Source organism: Ananas comosus, linkage group 20, assembly GCF_001540865.1.
Source record: "Ananas comosus cultivar F153 linkage group 20, ASM154086v1, whole genome shotgun sequence".
Taxonomy (NCBI): domain Eukaryota; kingdom Viridiplantae; phylum Streptophyta; class Magnoliopsida; order Poales; family Bromeliaceae; genus Ananas; species Ananas comosus.
The window spans coordinates 9,957,826-9,978,575 of NC_033640.1; the positions used below are offsets into that span (position 1 = coordinate 9,957,826).

General features: G+C 36.3%; 2 protein-coding genes and 1 pseudogene across 2 annotated transcripts; all 3 read left to right on the forward strand.

Annotated features, from left to right (window-relative positions):
* Positions 1,349 to 3,063, forward strand: LOC109725474 (nudix hydrolase 17, mitochondrial-like). Its single transcript, XM_020254674.1, has 5 exons — positions 1,349 to 1,561; positions 1,782 to 1,902; positions 2,044 to 2,127; positions 2,220 to 2,348; positions 2,657 to 3,063. Exons 1-5 carry the CDS (start codon positions 1,488 to 1,490, stop codon positions 2,783 to 2,785), a joined length of 537 nt encoding a protein of 178 aa, XP_020110263.1. The 5' UTR covers positions 1,349 to 1,487; the 3' UTR covers positions 2,786 to 3,063.
* On the forward strand, positions 11,156 to 15,424 carry LOC109725475 (3-ketoacyl-CoA synthase 6-like). Its single transcript, XM_020254675.1, has 4 exons — positions 11,156 to 11,859; positions 11,965 to 12,351; positions 12,539 to 12,680; positions 14,202 to 15,424. Exons 1-4 carry the CDS (start codon positions 11,173 to 11,175, stop codon positions 14,423 to 14,425), a joined length of 1,440 nt encoding a protein of 479 aa, XP_020110264.1. The 5' UTR covers positions 11,156 to 11,172; the 3' UTR covers positions 14,426 to 15,424.
* Positions 18,453 to 20,409, forward strand: LOC109725604 (annotated as a pseudogene).

Sequence of the window (20,750 nt, forward strand, 5' to 3'; positions counted from 1 at the left end):
TGAAGTAATATCAATTTATATAGTTTTTTTTTTTTTGCAATTGTGTAATTTCTATCAACTAAAATTAGGAATCTTACCAAATTAAGGAATAGTTTTATCAAATTAACACTTTTGATTGAAAATAATTGACAACTAAGAGCTAAGAGAGACCATAACATTTTAAAAATATTAAAGTTTACTAACTAGAGAAACTCAAGTAAATGAAATTTTAAAATTAAGGTGGCATCAATTAAAAATATTAAACTTTGCAGGGGTATTTCAGAATATGCCTGTTGATGAGGGGTCTCCGTATATTTTTGCCAATTTTTCGGTTGGCCGTATAATAGATTTTCTTGTTTGGCGCTCCATAAAATTCAGATTTTAATTCCACTTTGATCCAAAAAAGTATGAGTATTATAGCTTACGGACATTTTTATTATAATAAAGAAAATGCAAAATTTGAATTTGGATTCACTTTGATTAATCATCTTTAAGAAAAATAATAATGAAAAAAAAAGGCCCAGAAGAGATAAAATTGGGAACGTCCATAAATCATTTTTCACACGTTTTTCGCAAAATCCGAAATTGAATCTAAATAAAAAAAGAATCAAAATACAAAATTATATCCAAACCTCATCATCAGATATGAAAGTTTAAAACGGTACCCACTTCCCACAAAAAAAGAAAAAAGAAAAAGAAAAAAGAAAAGAAGTTTTTATACAAATTCGGTTTCTGGTTCAGTTCAGATACAAGTAACAAAATTCGCAACCGAAACTGAAAATTCGAATATTAGAGATTTATCCTCTGTTTACCGTGAATTAAGGCTTAGTCTCATCTGACGCTATTAGATAAAATAGAGTTAAAGATAAAAATAAATAAGGATATGCTTCTACATTTTCCGATAAGATCACACAAAATATATCGTTTCCGTATATATTATGTATGAAAATAAATAAAATATTTTTCATCGTCCTTTTTTACCGTAGATAATTTAATCTTTTCGCAATTCCAAACGAAGCCTAATAAATCTCTATCGGGTTCAGATTTCTGTATTTATTTATATTTTCTACACGGGTCTCCGTTTCCGCGTTTGGGCCACCGCAGTTGTGCTTCCTCTCTCTAAGTCTAAGTATAAATAAAGAGTGAGATGGGAAGCAAGTCGGAAGCTCGCTGGGGAGCGCAGAAACGCGCTTTTATTTTTTTTGGGGGGTGTTTTAATATTATTTCAAAACTTTCATTTGAACATACTTTTCGACAAATCTAAAATAATAATATATATATATATATATATATATATANTAATTATATATATATATATATATATATATATATAAACAAAGTTAAATTTGTCCCCATTTATTCTCTCTCTATATATCTATATATATATGCGCTCTATGGTCCTGTTCTATCTAAAGAGGCCCTCTCTCTTTGCCTCCCAATTGAGCTCAAAATATTTGTTTTCGCTCTTTCCCTCTGTGTTGTGGTGAGCAAGAACTTGTTAGGGAGAGATGATTTGCGCGGTGGCGCGGGAGGGAAGAGAGAAGCAGCGGTTCGGCAGCGGCGGCGGCCGCATCGTCGTCGGGTTCGTAAATTCTCTTTGTGATCACACCCCTTTTCAACTCCTTTTAAGTTCGAGTTGGTTTTGGCTCGCAAAAAGATCTTTCGTGTATAATCCTGCATAGTCTCGAATGTTACACGCTACCCTATAAACAAGATCTCAAAAAAAAAAAAAAACAAAAACAAAAAACAAGCATTGTTGAGCTAAAATTGTTTTTTTTTTTTTTAAAAAAAAAAAATTGCAGATGTATCCCCTACAAGTTTAAGGTCAACAAGCCCTTTGACATTGGCAACATGATTGCTGAAGAAGCAATAGAGGTGCTTGTCATAAGCTCACAAAAGGGGCATGGAATGATGTTCCCAAAGGTAATTATTACTTGAAGTACATATACTTGCAATTTATGCAATATTAACTATGTTTTGAGAAACAATTATGTCACATCATTTTTGGTAACTTATTTTAATCACTTTATCCTAATAATCTTGTACTGTAAATCACATCACCAGGGTGGGTGGGAAATCGATGAGAAGATAAAACAAGCAGCCTCTAGAGAAGCATTTGAGGAAGCAGGTGTGAGAGGGATTGTTGAGGTAAACACTGCATTCGCAAATTAAATTTAAAAGTTCTTGCGATCGCACAATTAGTTTATGTTTTAAAACAAATTTCGCTTATTTCATTGTAGGGTTGCCTCGGCAATTGGAAGTACATAAGCAGGAGATATAAGCAGATCTATGAGGGGATTATGTTCCCTCTGAATGTTACTGAGGAATTAGCTCAGTGGCCCGAGATGAACACGCGCAAGCGACAATGGGTAGGTAGATTAATTCCTATTCGAGTGAAATAGTGCGCGTGAATGCTATGTTGATTTGGCTAGAGCTTCTGAAAAAGTGCTTTAAATTATTCGTCCTTACGGTTTAGAGCTTTTGCTTATGGAGTTCGAAAGCCTATTCAGAAGCTCATTCAGCTTTTGGCTACAGCAAAATTTGCGAACTTTGCATTTTGTCAAGAAGTTATTCCAGATACTAGTCGAAACTGGCATCAGTAATCTCGTATTTTAGTTTAAAAAAAGTTTAAAAATGATCAAATTTATAAGTTTTTGACACTGAATTTGTGAAACAGGTCACAGTGGCAGAAGCAAAGCAAGGTTGTGAACACTTGTGGATGAAAGAAGCATTAGATAGATTGGTTTCAAGCCTCTCAACTTCTACAAATCAATTAGAAACTGCAACTATGGGCTCAAAAATCTAACCATAGCACCAAGTTTGTAGTAGATCATTCTTTTTTCCTTTTTAAGTTTCTTGGAGGAGAAATAGGATATTCTTTTATATGATCTTCAATAGATTAACAAAATAGCCATTCTTTTTGTACATGAACCCGGTGGTGATAATTGCTGAGGTTTTTGAATGGCTCAGTGATCATCCATCACCTAATAAATTAAGAAATAAACACAAGAAGCATTTTTTTTTTAATCATTTTGAAATGTCCTTTGATTCTGAAGCAATAAGAGAGCTCTTTTTCTTTTTTTTTTCTTTGGTATAATTATTCTATTCTCGATATATTAAAAAGTGTGTTGTTTATGATATGCATGGCTAAAGCTTAGTTTGGTATTGAGGCCTATCTGACGCTATTAGATAAAATAAAGTTAGATAAAAATATATAGGAATATACTTCTGCGTTCTCCGGTGGGACCCTACCGGCAGAAAATATATCATAACCAATTTATTCTGATATGCAGAATGCAATATTCCGTACGAAAACAAACAAGATACTTTCCACTTTCTCACGGCACGTAAGTCTAAAACAATATTAGTTGCAGCAATGAATCAAACTTTCGGGCCGGGCTAAAAAACTTTAGTTTTTTTGGGCCGAACTTTTATGGCCTGACCCAAGTTCGAACCGGACTGTCAAACCCAAAGCGCGCTCGAAAACATACGCTTTGTTTGGCCCAGAGTAAAAAGCATGTATCCACACGCTTCTCCCGTACGAAAGCACACTAGAAAGAACTATAAAGCATTCAATTATATCGTAATCATATCGTAATCGACTTACCACAAAATCGGTCGTGTGCTTGTCAAAAGATGTGATCTGATAGGAATAATTATGTAGGAATATGTTACATCCGTCCTACACTTATTAGTGAGATAACAAAAGCGAAAAAATGGACTGAATTTATGGCGATGGATAGCGATCGAGCGTGAAAATTAAACTTAGAATCTAATAAAATTGAGAGGGCTTAGTACTGAAGCAGAAGTGAGACATGATGCTATTGCGTTACAACATTTCTATGATCAGCAGAGGGAGAGATTTATGAAGTTAAAAAATAAAAATCTATAATTAGCAACTAATGATGAGTATGAAATGATTTAGCCAGATGCTTGCTTGCGTGACAAGCAGGGCAAATGCTGTGAAAAGTGGGAGATACTGTTGAAAAGTTTATCCCTTACTAATTAGTCATATTATCATAATTAAATGCTGTCTTAGGTCCTGAGACTATCAATTATTTTTTCATAAATTCAACCGATTTTGATTGATGTCTCTATTCGTTCGAAAAAAATTTATATAAAAATAATAATATTTAATTATTTATTTAATATTATATTAGAGGAGCAAAGTTTTTTGATATCATATATATCCTTAGGCTTTTTACTGTCTCTGCTAATTCATTAAAAATTGGTTACAAAAAAAGGTTAATTTCACCAATAATACTCTCCAAATGGTTGAAAATTTCGCTAAATATCCTCACAAAATCAGTAATATCATGATGGGTAATCATGATATTACTCATTTTGTGAGGATATTTAACAAAATTTTCAACTTTTTAAGGGTTACTGGTGGAATTAACCTTAAAAAATATGCAGTTTCCTCAACTATAGGCTATTGTGAAATTGGGCATTAATTAAAGTGTTTTGTTTTTGTTTTTTTTTGCTTTTTTTCCGATTGCGATTCCTCAACTTTTTATTTTTTTAGAATTAAATAATGTTAGATAAAAAGTTACAAATTTTATCAAACTTATTGATAATTTTATCAAGTTAGATGACTTTAATCACTTTTTAGCAAATGGAACTTAATCATTTAATAATTAATAACTAAAAGAATCATTAATTTTGATAATTTTTTTAATTTAGTTAAATATAAAAACTCAAATTAACTAAAATATATTTAGTTTTGTATTATATATATATATATATATTTGATGTAGTAATTTAACAATGACCATTCAGTAGGTTTAAATCAATAATATATATATAGAGAGAGAGAATCCAGCTACTATTCTTTTAAGAGGACAGAGGTTCATCCTCCTCAGTCGTTTTAGATGATAGCTAGGGATTTCGAATTGATAATCGGAACAATTAAAGTTGATCTAGAGAGAGAGATTAATCCAACTATATACTATCCTTTTAAGAGGACAGAGATTCATCCTCCCCAGTCGTTTTAGATGATAGGGGTTTTGAATCGATAATCGGAACAATTAAAGTTGATCTAGAGTAATTAAAGTATCTAGAAATTAAATTTCTTGAATTTTAGAAATTATTTACATAGTGTTCAAAAGATCACAAAATCGATAGTTTTTTACGACCTATATGAGCCGTTTGCTTGTTTAATGGTGTAGAACAATCTAAACAGCTTAAATTTTTGATAAAATTTTTTTATACCATTTAAATAACGTTTGATAATTCCAATCATGAATTAAAAAAAGTCTAAAATCTATTTTCATATGGTTATTCGTTTTTAACCGTTTATTTTTTGACTCTTCAATGAACTTGATCGCAAACTTTAAAATTTATGAAATTTAAGACGTTATAAATATATACTCTAGATCAACTTTAATTGTTTTAATCATTAATTCAGAATCTCTATCATCTAAAACGATTTAGGAGGATGAAAATTTTATCCTCTTAAAAGAATAGTAGCTAGACTCTCTCTCTTTCTCTCTTTCTCTTTGTATATAAATACATGGACACTGCATCGCATTCGCACGTGACAACTCCATTCTCTCCCTACACGAAAAAAATCTTGTGTAACATACATGTTTCAAATTGATTGTACTGAGTGGATAGAAGTAGCATATTCATAGGAAATATAATAATTATACATCGAAAATTCGCAATGATACTTTTAAAAAAATATATATACTTCTATATAACATTGAGACACTTATAATTGGATGTTGAAAATACTATATGTTATAAATGCGATATAGATGAATTTCTTCTCCTTAATTATCTCTTATGATCTATCATTTTTTTTTTTAAAAAAAATATTGGTTTAATAACTAAGTTGTACGTGATGATCAAGTTAAAGAGGAATTGGACTATGCAATAATCATGTAGCTAGGAATGTCCATAGGGCACACGGCATGCAATGTGTTTATTTCCACAAATTCAACTGTTTATTGATTATTATTAAATTTGAGTCAATATAAACAATAAATGTACATGTTTATTTGTCACAATATTCTCCAACAAAACTTAATTTGATTTGATAGGCGTTGTATCTAGTTCCATACCTTGTAATAGTTGATATATATATATATATATATATATATATATATATATATATTATAATATTTATATAATATGAGTCCAGCTATTATCTATTGATTGTACAAGTCTTGATACTATTAAGATTTTCTACCGTTAGATCTCTCTTTGATCATTTCCATCCGTTAGATAGTACTATTAAAACCGCAACCACCCCAGGCCTCAACCTTGAGACCGACTATAGTTTAACACAGGATTAAAGACGCACTATCATTCTAACTGTCACATTCTTTATCACAACCGGGCATAAAAACTGATAAAGTACCAGGGACTTAGTACAGGACTTGGTATACATTGAATATATACTAATTATAATATATAATATACTATATATATATACATATATATATATATAATATAATAATATATATATATTATAGTTTTACCAAAATGTTTATTTTTTTTTGAGAGATAGATACATGCTACTCGCTATCGTTTATTTTATTTAGAAATAAATTTAGCATAAGAAATAATGAAATCAACTAGGATTCGGAACTTGGTCTTCGGAATACCAATCCACACACATTTACCACTTGACTCAATAGGAACAGATCGGGACAACTGTTTATTGATTATTAAATTTGAGTCAATGTAAACAATAAATGTACGGGTTTATTGACACAATATTAAAATAAATATTTATCCAAACTTTGGTTTGGTAGGCGCTGTATCTTGTATCATTAATATACCTTTTCACATTTGGCGTGTATATGTACATATAAATATGAAAATATGCTTTTCCTCTTCACATTTCATGGATATAATATATATATATATATATATATATATATATATATATATATATCAAATAAAGTTAGAATTTAAAGAGTTTTATTAAGTTGCTTGGAGAAGCTACAAAATAGTATATCAGAAACGATTAAAAACACTATTCATTTAAGAGAGATAGCATATTATATTCAAAATTTTTGAATTTGGCATATCCATTCTGAGAAATGTTACATTTGATATACGGCCATTTATACCCTTTTTTTTTTAACATTTTTTCGTGTATGATGTGATATATACTTTTTGACCAATCGATTATAGATATAATCCATCATTTTTTATGGATTTTTGATATTAAAAAAATGATAAGATAACTTAAAAAAACCTGATAATTATTGGATGATTGAATATAAAATTTACACCCACTCCGTGCTCCGCCAATAATAATAATAATAATTCGTCTAGAACTCATCCTGATCTACTAAGAAATATAGTAGGAAGCAGAGGACTATTTTTATTTTCAGATCCGTTTCGATCTGTAAAAAAAAAAATATTTCCTTAGGATTTCTTCTATATTCTATTATTATATATTTTTAATATCTAAAATAGGCGTTTTTCCTTAGCAGTGCCACACCGCTTCACCCTCCTCTGCCGCCTCTCCCTCATCCACCCCTCCGTCCGTGCCCACACCCGCGCCCTCGCCCTCCATCGCATCGCCCTTGTACACCCCTTTGTCCATGCCCTTCCTGATCTCCTCCCCACCGTCGCCAAATGGAGGGGTGGTGAAGGTGCAGGAGGAGCAGGGGAAGTAGGTGGAGCAAGCGGAGTCAAAACTGGAGTCGAAGAAGGCGCGGGGAACAAAGAGGAGGGACTGCGGATGGAGGAGAGTTAGGGAGGAGACAAATAAGGAGAGAACAATTTGGTCATTTTGTCGTTACAGTTAATACTATGACCCTTTTGTGAGCATTTTTTTATTTTTTAAGTAGGCAAAATGTAGGTTCAAAAATAAAAGTGAAAAATCAAATATTAACATAAAGTTTTCTATAATTTAGCCTAGAATAAAATGCTCCAAATCCGTCCGGACCTGCCTCCAGATTCATTCCATTTGCATTCATAGTATAAACTATTTACCAGGCAAAGGGTTTGGTGGTTGGTACCCGAGGTCCCAGATTAGTATAAAGTATTTAATATGCTTGAATAATAATGCATGTTATACCCAATTTCAAAGCAAATGAATATACGACTTGTGCTAACACTACAACAAAAATGGTCTATAGCGACACTTTTAAATATCGGTACAGGTCAAAAAAAGTGCTGCTGGCTAAATTACCTACACTTTTAAAAAGTGTTGCTATATATAGGGTCGCTAGGTATATAGTGACAATTAAAGAGTGTCGGTATAAGCCAAAAAGAGTGCTGCTAATTTACTAACACTTATTTAAGTATTTAGCAACCGTCAGAACTCTATCTTGTTGGCTGCGGTGGCGGAGGATGAGGAGAGGGAGGGCTTTTCGTCTAGGATTTCAGTGGATTGAGTAGGAGGAGAAGTGGAGATGGTAATCGATTTTTCTTTTTTCTTTTTTTTTTTCTTTTCTGTTTGTAATCGGGTCGAATGGGCTGGGTGGGGTGGGTTGAGTAGAATAACTTTTTATTTTTTGTTGGATTGGGCTTTTTATTTAGGCATTAGTAGATTTTTTTTTTAGTTTTGGCATAAATGGAACACTTACGCAAAAGTGTCCCAAACATGTGTCGCTATAATCTAATTCTGTTGAGTGTAAAATATTATTTGATTTAAAATGTTCTCTCAAGCTCGTCAACCCATGGCTTTTAATATTTACATTCTATTTCCACCTGCTTTAGAAAGCGTGCTTAACATTATTTAAAAGTGCGTTTTGTTTCACATAAATTATCTGATTAGAAAATAAGTTCTCCATTCTCACGTACAAAATAAGCTGGCCCTCAGAATTTTCACGTTTTTGGAATTAATGGAGTGGTAACTTACCATTATATGGTTGGTATAATATTTATGGTTGGTACAAAATTAACAGTTGTCACAACATGACTGGACCTTAAACCTTTATAAGAGTACTTTTTCTTAAAAAAGACACTAACTTTTAAGAGTACTTTTTAAAAAAAAAGACACTTTAACTTTTAAGAGTACTTAATTTTTTTTAAAAAAGGCACTTTAAACCTTATTTAGACGTCGGAATGAGTTTCTCCAATAGTAACTTATTCACTATGAGAATTTTCTACATGGCCAAAAGTTAAATGCTTGATTTTTGCTTTCTCAAAAGTTATACACGATTTAGTACGTATAAGATGGTATATTTTACCCACAAGTTAATTTATCTTATTCTGAAAATTAATAATTTAAAGACGGTTAAAATCTCATAATAAAGATTTAAAAGTCTTATTCATCAATTATTTTTAAGATTTTTAAATAATGTAGAAAGTATATTCACATTTAAATTTTAAATTTTAGAACATAATCATCTAATGTAGGTAGCATATGTAGATTTAAATTTGAATTTTAGAACATATATATAAAGATAATAAAACTAAAGATATATAGAAGCTTATTAAAATTTTAAATATATAAAGATTCTCTTAGTTATAGTATAACAAGCTGCTATCAAAACTTAAAAGTGTTGCTTATCTATTTTTTTGTAAATAATAATAGTAAAAAAAAGACAAAGACCAGAGCTTTACTATTACCTACGTACATAATAATACATACGCGCGTACGTACGAGGTTGAGAACGTACCATGCACGTGCATGGTGACTTAGTTTTAAATTTGAAAGCTCACACACAGTAGTGACAAACTTTATAAGAGCTTTCGATTCGTACAAAATATTAAATGTTAGATGATAATTTCATTTATATTAGTATTTGAGGTTAGTTACATATAACCACAATTATGTCCATACAATTCAATTAACTACAATTAATGTAGGGATCTTTAGATTTTGTTGAAACCTGCGTAGAAATATTGACTAAGTTGTTTAAATAAATACCAAGTACTGTATATATTTACATATGTTATTAGATAATCTATATCCCAGGAAAAACTTAATTAACACTTGTTCTTAAAATGCATGCGTGCACTAGTGAATTTTCATAAAAGTTTATAAAAAAAAAGCGCATCAAATTAATAATGCACAAATGAATGCCATTAATCTTTCGCTCTCATTTAATTAATCAACCAAAAATTAACTTGAAAGTGATTATAACTCTTTTCAGTATTGAATAAGTGAAAGGTCTAAACTACGTACATATATAGCTCTCTTTCTAGGTAATTAATTAATTATTCAATAGAAACACACACATATCAATAGTTGATCCAAATCCAAATCAACAATAATTTCAATTTGACTCACCTAATCTTTTGAAGTTTCTATTTTTTTTCTACCCCAATTTAATTTGGTCTTATCCCCACATTTCAAAATAGCGTGTTTGTATAATATATAGTGACTTATAGATACATGCACACATCAATCAATTCAAAAACAACAAATCGCCATCCAATGTGGGAAAAGGTTTTATTTATAAGAGTTTTATGCGATCGAATCCATTAATTTATCACACCTCTCTCTTTCCCAACAACTAACCACCTCTCAATTAATTCACCGCTTCGATCGCCAAATTCTCCACCCTTGCTTACGCACCAAGCGCATGCATCGATCGTGCACACCCTATTATATAGTATTAAATTTATAATATTATATCAAAAATTAATTTATAAATCGAACAAAATTTTTTTCTATACAACTTAATTTTAGAATTTTTTTGTGCGAAGATAATATGGTCTCAAGACTTAAAGCCGTTTTAATCTATACACTTTTTAAGTTTCTTAGTAATAGCTGTTTCATTGAGAATAACATCATTTTAATAAAAGTGACTGCTCGTGGCTTAAGTAATAATTAAAGAGTTTGATAATTGATATACGAGATCCTAAGTTCGAAGCTTAATTTCTTTATAATTCTAGCTAAGTTTACTTAAAAAAAATATCAAAGTATTAAAACTTGAGACTTTCACCTTTTATATGTATTACACCAATCCTTTTTTTTTTAATACAACTGTTTCGACATAAAATTATTATGTTATATCAATTTTCATCATTTTACATAGCTTATTAGGACTGATTAGATTTTGATTTTAATAAATTTATAAATCATATGTGTGTGTGTATATATATATATATACAGTAAATTACACTCTAATTATTTCCTATTTACGAAAGAATTAATGTACGGATGCATCAGGTGCACGCAATAATTTCTCGGCTTTTCTCATTCAAACACTATAAAATCCCTCCCCCGCACTCCCAACTCACTACTACTAAACCAAAACAAACCAAAACTTAGCCATGTCGACGAGCCCAAACCCTTCCCTAGAGCTCTCGGGCTCACTCGACCTGCTCAAACACGTCAAGCTCAACTACCACTCCATATTCAACCGCTTCCTCTTCTTTCTCCTCCTCATGTTCATGGCCTCGCGCCTCTCCTGCAACAATTTTCTACGTATTTCCGTAGTTTTTTTATACATCGCAACACTTTACGTAAAAACGCGGCCTCGCGCCGTATACCTTATCGACTTCGCCTGCTATAAGCCGCCGTTCTGGTGCCGGGTACCGAACGCGTCGTTTCTGGAGCATTCTCGGGAGATCATCGGCGAGGACCGCGCCAATTTCATGATGAGGGTTTTGGAACGCTCCGGGCTCGGCGAGGAGACCGCGTTGCCTCCGCTGGCACATTACATCCCCCCCGAGGCATCGTTGGGCGGATCGCGCGACGAGTCGGAGCTCATTATATTCACGGCCGTCGACGATCTGTTTCAGAAGACGGGGGTCGACCCTAAGGACATCAACGTCGTCGTCGTCAACTGCAATAGCTTCGCGCCGATGCCGTCGCTCGCGTCGATGATCGTGAACCGGTACAAGCTCCGGGCCGACGTCCGGAGCTTCAATTTGTCCGGCATGGGGTGCTCGGCGAGCCCGATATCGATCGGGCTCGCGAGGGACATCCTCCGAGTGCAGCCTGACTCGACTGTTCTGGTACTACGTGAAACAACCGTTATATTTATTATCTAGGTAGACGTGTTCTCACACTATTATTAATGAGTACTAAAGAACGGTGTTTTAATATTTTATGCTCACCAGGTATTCTCTACGGAGATCATCGTATCTCCGGCCTGGTACACCGGCACGCAACGCTCGATGCTGATCCCCAACTGCCTGTTCCGAATGGGCGGCGCCGCGATCCTCCTCTCGAACCGCCCCCGTCACCGCGCCGATGCCAAGTACCGGCTCCACCACGTTGTCAGGACACACATCGGGGCCGACGACAAGGCGTACAAGTGCTTGTACCAAGTCGAGGACGCCGACGGGAGGCTCGGGATCTCCCTTTCGAAGGAGGTGATGCCGATCTCCGGCCAGGCGATGAAACGGCACTTGATTGAGCTGGGACAGTTTGTGCTTCCCTGGTGGGAGCAGCTGCTCTTCGTCGCAACGCTCCTCCGACGGAGCCTCATCGACCCCAAGGCGAAGGTATTCTACGATAATCGTTTTTCTCTAAAATCTTAAAAATTACCATTGCATGGTGGTAAAATTATTTTCACGTGATAAAGCTGCGAGCCTGGTACAAAGATGTAAAATAACAAGCAAAGTAAACGACAAATAAGTTTTTTTTTTTTTTACTAACTAAGAACGGTGTTTTAATATTTATACTCAACAGGTTTATACTCCGGAGTTCAGAAAGGCATTTGAGCACATATGCGTGCATGCAGGTGGTCGCGCGGTGATTGATGAAGTGCAGATGAATTTAGGGTTGTCGGCGGAGCAGGTGGAGGCCTCGCGTATGGCGCTGCACCGCTTCGGTGCGTAATAAGGGACAACCGTCAACTATTTTTCTCAAAAAACTTAAACTATTAACGTATCTATATTTTAAATATTTAATAACCTATTCGGTAAATACAAAACTCATATTTATTAAGGTTATAGAGTACGTACATTTTTTGTTCTTAAATAATAGTGCTTGCCTCTATCTTCCTAAACAGAGAAAAAAAGGGGGAAATGGTTGACTTTTAAATAGGATCTAACTCAAAATCTCCTCTAATATTTGTGAACCAACCATTTTTTATACAAACTTAAGTTTTACGTAGACTTTGAGGAATATAACAAATGATCACGTGAGGAGCATGAAGATACTAAACTCAGAGAAAGTCAGCCTATAGTGCTTTTGGAAGCATATATATATATATATATATATATAGTTGAGTTAGAATGCTATCCGTAATAAACGGGCTTCGTTACCATCCATTTGTTTTCGATGATGGAACTTTCAAATCGATAATCGGTATCGTTGAATATGATCTATATCATTTGAAGAATCTAGAAATCAAATTTTAAATATTTTCGACATCATTGACCTAATGATTGAAGGGTTTTCAAAATTTGTAATTTTAATGATCGATATGAAGCGTTTTCTCGTTTAACGGTGTAAAGCTATCCAAATCAATTGAATTTTAGTTAGAAAATTCTTTAAACTATTTAGAACAAGATCTATACTCTCGATCTTGATTACAAAATTTCTATCATCACATTTTTTAGAGGATATTCATTTCAGCCGTGTCATTTTTACGCCGGGCGGGGGGGAGGCCGGTGTGGAAGTTTGAGTGAATTGGCAAGAGAGGACCCATATCGAAAAAGCAATGAAATTGTTTCTATGATATTTCATGGTAGTAGATCATTTTCAACGGTACCGATCGCGATTAGGAGGCTCGCAGATTATCGGAAAACAATATGGTTGGGCAACGGAGCTCCGTTTGCTACTGGATAGTATCCACGCAGCGCAACTATATATATATATATAAGGTATATAGTAATATATATAGGGTAGGTAGTAGATAATAGTAGGTATAGAGTAGGTGAGTAAGGTAATGTGAGTATAGAGTATATATATATATACTATTAATGGCACCAAGTCATTAGTGCTATTTGATTTTCGGCTCTTGGATAAATGAATGTGCGGTTAGGATGATAGTGGTCCCTTAAGGTTGAGTGGGTGGTCGGTTGAATAGTATGATTTAACGAATTAAAATGGTCAAAAAATAGATCTAACGGCTAAAAATTTGGTAGCACCAGGTGCTTGGTGCTATTGATATATAGCATAGTATATGGTTGTGCTAAAATACTATTAATAGTATGATACTATCTATTTTGTAAAAATTGAATGCGTAGGGTTTAAGTAGGTGGTTGATATAATAGTAATGATTCAAGGTTGAAAAGTGAATAGTTTGTACTTTCACTAATATCCTAGTTGAACTATATAAATGTATATATATATATTGAAGTTCTAAGATAACGGTGTTTTAATATTTTATATTTAACTGCAACAGGTAACACATCGAGCAGCTCGGTGTGGTACGAGCTGAGCTACATGGAGGCGAAGGGGAGGATGAAGAAGGGGGACAGGGTGTGGCAAATAGGGTTAGGGAGTGGCTTCAAATGCAACAGCTCCGTGTGGGAATGTGTTAAAGCCATGGACAAGGTCGATCAAGGTCCATGGTCGGGTTGCATTGATAGGTACCCTGTGGAGGTGCCCGAAGTGCTCAAATTCTAAGTTCTAAATTAAACAACCCCAACACATGCATATACATATCTAGAAGAATGTCGTGTGCAATTAAAAAAATTACTTTGTAATAATAAAAATTATATCAATCTAAATTTTACTATCATCTACTCATGAAAATCACTCAGCATTAATCTTATATGCATGCATGCATGGCGCATGCATATGCATATCTAGAATAATGCTGGGTGCACTTTCACGAGTCAAAAACTATTTTATAATTTTGATAATAAAAATTATCGCAATTTAAATTTTATTATCATCTTCATGTGAAAGTGACTCGACATTATTCTTATGTGTATGCATGGCTTTCATTATTGCCACTTAATTAAATATTAAAAAAGGGCAGGTAAGAATGAATGGACCTTATTTGAAATATGTTGCATTTTGAAAGGGATACCTAGACTTTAAATAATGTAATTAGTGTGGATCACTATAATTCGTGCGATCCAGTGTTTTTAAATCAAAACCTGAATGGTGTTTTCACATATTTGATTGAAATTGTTATGAGATGAAAACTGTACATGTAGGGTTTTTTATTGTTGCAATTGTTAAATTCAAAGAGAACTCCATAAAATTTAGTGAGAATTTATCCTAAATAAAAAAACTAAAACAGATAGTGAGATAATTAAAGATTTGTGAAGTTTAGGTATTCATTTCGAAAAGCTTTATAGTTTACATAAGTTCCATACATTTTTACTAAAAATATAGAAAAAATGAAAACAAAAATAAAGGACTATTTTACGTGCATGTTTCGTGGTTCATGCATGCATATGCTGTTAAAAAAAGAAAAAAAAAAAAAGTGAGTGCTTTCATTTAGTTATTGTTGCAAAAAGGTGTAAACATAGTGTGGCCCTCACGAATATGGGCTTAGATATTTTGTGTGTGTAAAATAAAATTCATTACATGTATCTCAAAATATTTACCATTTTCTCTTTTAATGTGGTGGTGAAATATTTGTAATGTTATCTTTCAGATTAAGTGAAAAAATAAAAAGTTAATACTAATTTTGGGTTGTGAGCCTTTGAATATTTCCTTTTTTATTAGTTTTTTTTTAGTTTTTATTGGTGTAAAACTGAAGAAAATTGAAATATCAGATAAGATGTATCCCATACGCCATCGGTCTCTTTGACGTGTTTAAGTTGTATGAAAGCGTTTTTTTGGTGCAACATGCCATAACTTCTCCGTAGTAGGAGGTGGTTGGGACATTTATTTAGGTTAATAAGTAATAATATGACTGGGGCCTATAAGTGCAATGAAATTATTAATATATATGTCGAGAGACACAGAGACTACAAAAACATTTGATAGTATTTTATCAAATATACATATTAAAATTAAATTTGTTCTCTAAACAATTTAGATTTGTAGAGACAATTAATGATTATTTCACATATATAGTAACAAAACAAGAGGAATCATGATGAGTTCCTATCATATATACCATCAACCTTCCAGTTTCATTCAATATTTCACTTTTGAGTCCTCGACTCCTCGATCAAAAAGGTCTTGCTCGAGCTTTTTATCTGCAAGAAAAAAGTATCGAATATAAAACATCGATAGAAAATACCGTTTTCTTACAGCTTTCTCACATTATTATACTACTTTCAATGATTTTTGAGTTATGATTAAGCAGGAATTTTGAAGATCACATATCCCACAACATGCATGCTAACACAAAGGGAAACATGCAGGTTCCATGTCTAACAAGTAATAAAATGTATACTTGAACCTCAACAACTATTCATTTGCTTATAAATGCTAAAAGGCATGCAAAGTATGGTTAATTATCTGGCAACTTTTGCCTTGTTTGGGCTGTAATTGTGAAAAGTCATGATCCTTAACCTACCAAACATTAATAATTAAATAACTGGACTATGCCATCATTTTACCAAGCATGTCCAGTTATTTAATTATTAATAATTAGAGTAATAACTGGACTATGTCATGATCCTTAACCTACCATACAATAGCAAAACATGCATGTGACTCACACTCCCCGTGCATGTCTATCACATATTGACCAATTGAAAAACAGGCATGCAGCAGAGAAGACTCGTTTCGATGGCGATGGACCACCAATCACCTGTTTTCGGTTAAATCCCACTACCAGTTCATCACAGATGGGGGATGTAGAGATCGGTGGAATCAACACATCTGGACCTTGCAGATTCCAACCAAAATTAGGATCTTCATCTGGACGTTGCTTCGAAAGAGACTTCTCACTTCTGACAGGCTGCTCACCAGAGGCATGTCCGTAGATCCGCTTTGTGTGCTATGCGGGGTTCTCCCAGAAAGCTGTGATCATCTTTTCGCTAACTGCATCTTTGTTCGCTTCCTTCTACTCTCTACTGGGGGCCTCGATGCACTTCTTGACACCACAGGAGCAGTGTGCAATTTTTGGGCAAAAGCATCGGAAACTACAAACGACATGTTGAAATTTAAAGGCTTAACTCATCTGGCGGCAACCTGGTGGGTCGTTTGGTCAGATAGAAACTCGGTCATCTTTCGGGACGCACCCCCAAACGCAGTCCACTCGGCGGGACGTATCAACAGTTTGATTCGAGACTGGAGTATACTAACCTGACCTAACTCTTNTAAACGAGCATGAATTTAACGAGGCTTCTTGTTTACTTAATTTTCTTCTATTTAATACAAGTCCATGATTATACGAAAAAAGTTGTTTGACAGCTTAAGTATATATATATATATATATATATATACACTCGCTATCGTATCTTGAGGTTTTTCTGGGGGACTTGGATTCGGAATTTGAAATGGACTCGGAATGAATTAACATACACTGATAGTGACCAATTACTAATTACCAAGCGATAGAGAATGGAATGAATCATTATCGCCTTATAAGATCGAATGAGGTTTTATGTGGCAGATCAAAATCAAGAGGTTAATTAGGCAACTATTATCACTTTGAAATGAGAGTGAGAAAGACTGATTAAGTTATAATTTGTAGTTTTCACTTGTCCATTAGGTCTCATGATACCGAGCATGAATTTAACGAGGCTTCTGGTTTACTTAATTTTTTTCTATTTAATACAAGTTCATGACTACACGGAAACAACCGTTTGACCGCTTACGTATATAACTCGCTATCATATCTTGAGGTGTTTCTGGGGACTTGAATTCGGAATTTGATATGGACTCGGAATGAATTAACATACACTGATAATGACCAATTACTAATTTTGCCAAGCGATAGAGAACAGAATGAAAATGAATCATTATCGCACTTTTGCCTTATAAGAATGAGATTTGATATGGCAGATCAAAATCAAGAGATTAATTAGGCAACTATTATCATTATAAATGAGAGTCGTGAGCAAATTAAAGCATCTTAATTAATAGTGTAGATAGCTAGGTATATCAACTACTTAATTATTCATTAACAATGATTGATTACGCTTACCGGTTCACGGGAGCTGTTCTGGACCGTCGGTCTAGAAAGTCCGACCCGGCTTGGCCCGGCACAGATTTGGCCCTGGCCCGTTTCGACCCGGCTAAATGTGGGCCCGTGTCGACTTACATGTATCCCACATTAATTACACTCCTACATGTAAGTCCTTCCCAATCTGTTTCAAGATCATCATTCTAATGCAAATCCAAAAAGAGCCCATTTATATATAAATAGTTTTTTATGATTTTCTTAATTCTCTACATATAAAATCTTCACCTACACTACATATCTATATGGCTATATCTAGTTGTTCTGCATGGGTTAATCAATTTTTACGTGGGCATTATCACCACAGAGTCAACCTTACATAGAATCGCATGCAAAAGATAAATGTGAATCCAGATCCTATCATAACATAAAATGGAACCTTTTGGCATCGTATACTTTATCACTTTTAGATGCTTTAGATTCTCTTTTGGATAATTACATATCCACGTACTATTATTATAATAATCTCATCGTTTATAATCTGCATGGGATAATACATCTCCATCACAATACCAACATTCAAAGGTTTCATTAGGGCTTACCTCTCCAGTGAGCTTGGTCGACGCTGCTGCAATCATGAACTCCGGTCGCCGCCTCTTCGTATTTGTGTATTTGATGCTTTCCTTGCGCGGCGCGGCTGCGGTCCCCGACCTCGCCTCCGACACCGCCGCCCTCCTCACCTTTCGTGCTGCGGTGGTGCCGCGCAGGCTCCGCTGGGCCCCGACCGCATCGCCGTGCTCGTGGCGGGGGATCGTCTGTGGCGGAGGCGGCGAGCGCGTCACGGAGCTGCATCTCCCCGGCGCAGGGCTCCGGGGCCGCGTCCCGGAGGCCACTCTCGGAAACCTCACAGCGCTCCGGACGCTCTCGCTCCGCCTCAACGCCATCACCGCTCCGCTCCCCGGAGACGTTGCCGCACTGAGCGCCGAGCTCCGCACCCTCTCGCTCCGCAGCAACCGCATCTCCGGCGAGTTCCCGCCGCCGATCCTCGCCCTCCACCACCTCCACCGCCTCGACCTCTCCGGGAACCTCCTCTCCGGCCCGATTCCCCCCGGTCTCGATCTCCCCTCCCTCGTCTCCTTCAACGTCTCCTGCAACCCCCTTGCCGGACCGATCCCCCCGGCACTCCGTCACATGCCGCCGAGCGCATTCCTCGGCACCGATCTCTGCGGCGCCCCACTTCCCCCGTGCCGTAGTGACATCACTTCGGCTCCTTCTCCGGCGCCGGCCCCGGCGATCGCCGGCGGCGAGATATCCCGGGGCGAGATCGCAGCCATCGCGGTCGGATCCGCCGTCGCGCTCCTCTGCCTCGTCGCGCTCCTCTTCGTCCTCCTCCGCCTCTGCCGCCGCCGCGCGGGGATCAAATCGAAGCCGAGCCCGGCGGGGAGCGGCGGAGGAGGCAGGGAAGGGAAGAAGCTGGTGTTCGTGGGGAGAGGGACAGGGGTTAGGGCTCGGTACGATCTAAAGGACCTGATGAGGGCGTCGGCGGAGGTGCTGGGGAAGGGGACGTTCGGGACGACGTACAAGGCGGCAATGGAGACGGATGAATCATCATCATCATCGCCGGCGGAGGTGGTGGTGGCGGTGAAGCGGCTGAGGGAAGTGCACCTCCCGGAAAAAGAGTTCCGGCAGCAGGTCGCGGCGATCGGGGCGATGGAGCACCCGAATTTGATGCCGCTTCTGGCTTATTACTATAGCAAGGAGGAGAAGCTTCTCGTTTATGAGTTCATGGCCATGGGGAGCCTCTCCTCCATTTTGCACGGTATGATATTGGTTATTGTTGGAAAACTGCTTCTCTACATAGAGAACAGCAGTTATATAAGAAATTATAAACACTAATAATAATAACTGAGCTTAATACTATTCATATTATTGAAAACCTGCAATATTTTAAACAGGAAACAAAAGATCCGGCCGAACGCACCTCGACCTCGAGGCCCGAATAGCCCTCGCCCTCGCCGCCGCACGCGGCGTCGAATACATCCACTCCGCCGGCCCGAACTCCTCGCACGGCAACATCAAGTCCTCCAACATCCTCCTCTCCGCCTCGTACTCCGACACCCGCATCGCCGACCACGGTCTCGCACGCCTCATCGGCCCCGCCGCCGCCCCCACATCCACTCCGACGCGCAACAACGCGGCGCACCGGGCACCGGAGGTCACCGACATCCGCGGGGTCTCGCAAAAAGCCGACGTGTACAGCTTCGGCGTTCTACTGCTGGAGCTCCTCACCGGAAAATAGGCGGACAGCGGCGTGGAGCTGCCGCGGTGGGCGCGGGCGGTGCTGCAGGAGGAGTGGACGCAGGAGGTGTTCGACGCGGCGCTGACGAATGCGCGAAGCAGCCCGGCGGCGGCCGAGGAGGCGATGCTGCGCCTGCTGAAGCTCGCGCTCGACTGCACGACGCAGCTTCCCGATGAACGGCCGGCGATGGCCGGTGTGGTCACGCGTATCGACAAGATTCGCGCCGCCTTCGGAGAGAGAGGTGGGCGTAAAAGCGAGATTATTGTCGACTGATTTGGCTTCTTTTCCTTGTACTCAACATTTTACCATTCTACACAGTAATTAGATTTAGTTTTAGTGACTAATTAATTCTTTAATGGGCAAACTAAACTTTCTTTTAGATCGTTAGTATCATTTAAGTAAATTTCATTACACTCTACCACACTATATTTTAGTTCTTTTATTTGCTATATTATACTTTTTTTAAAAATATTATTGTATTATTATATTTTATCAATTTTTATACTGTATATTTGCGATTTATTTTCATTTATATATTTTGTACTATATTTTTTCTCATAAATATCACTAAATTATTTTGTATTCAATCTTTACATTGATATTAACAAATTTAT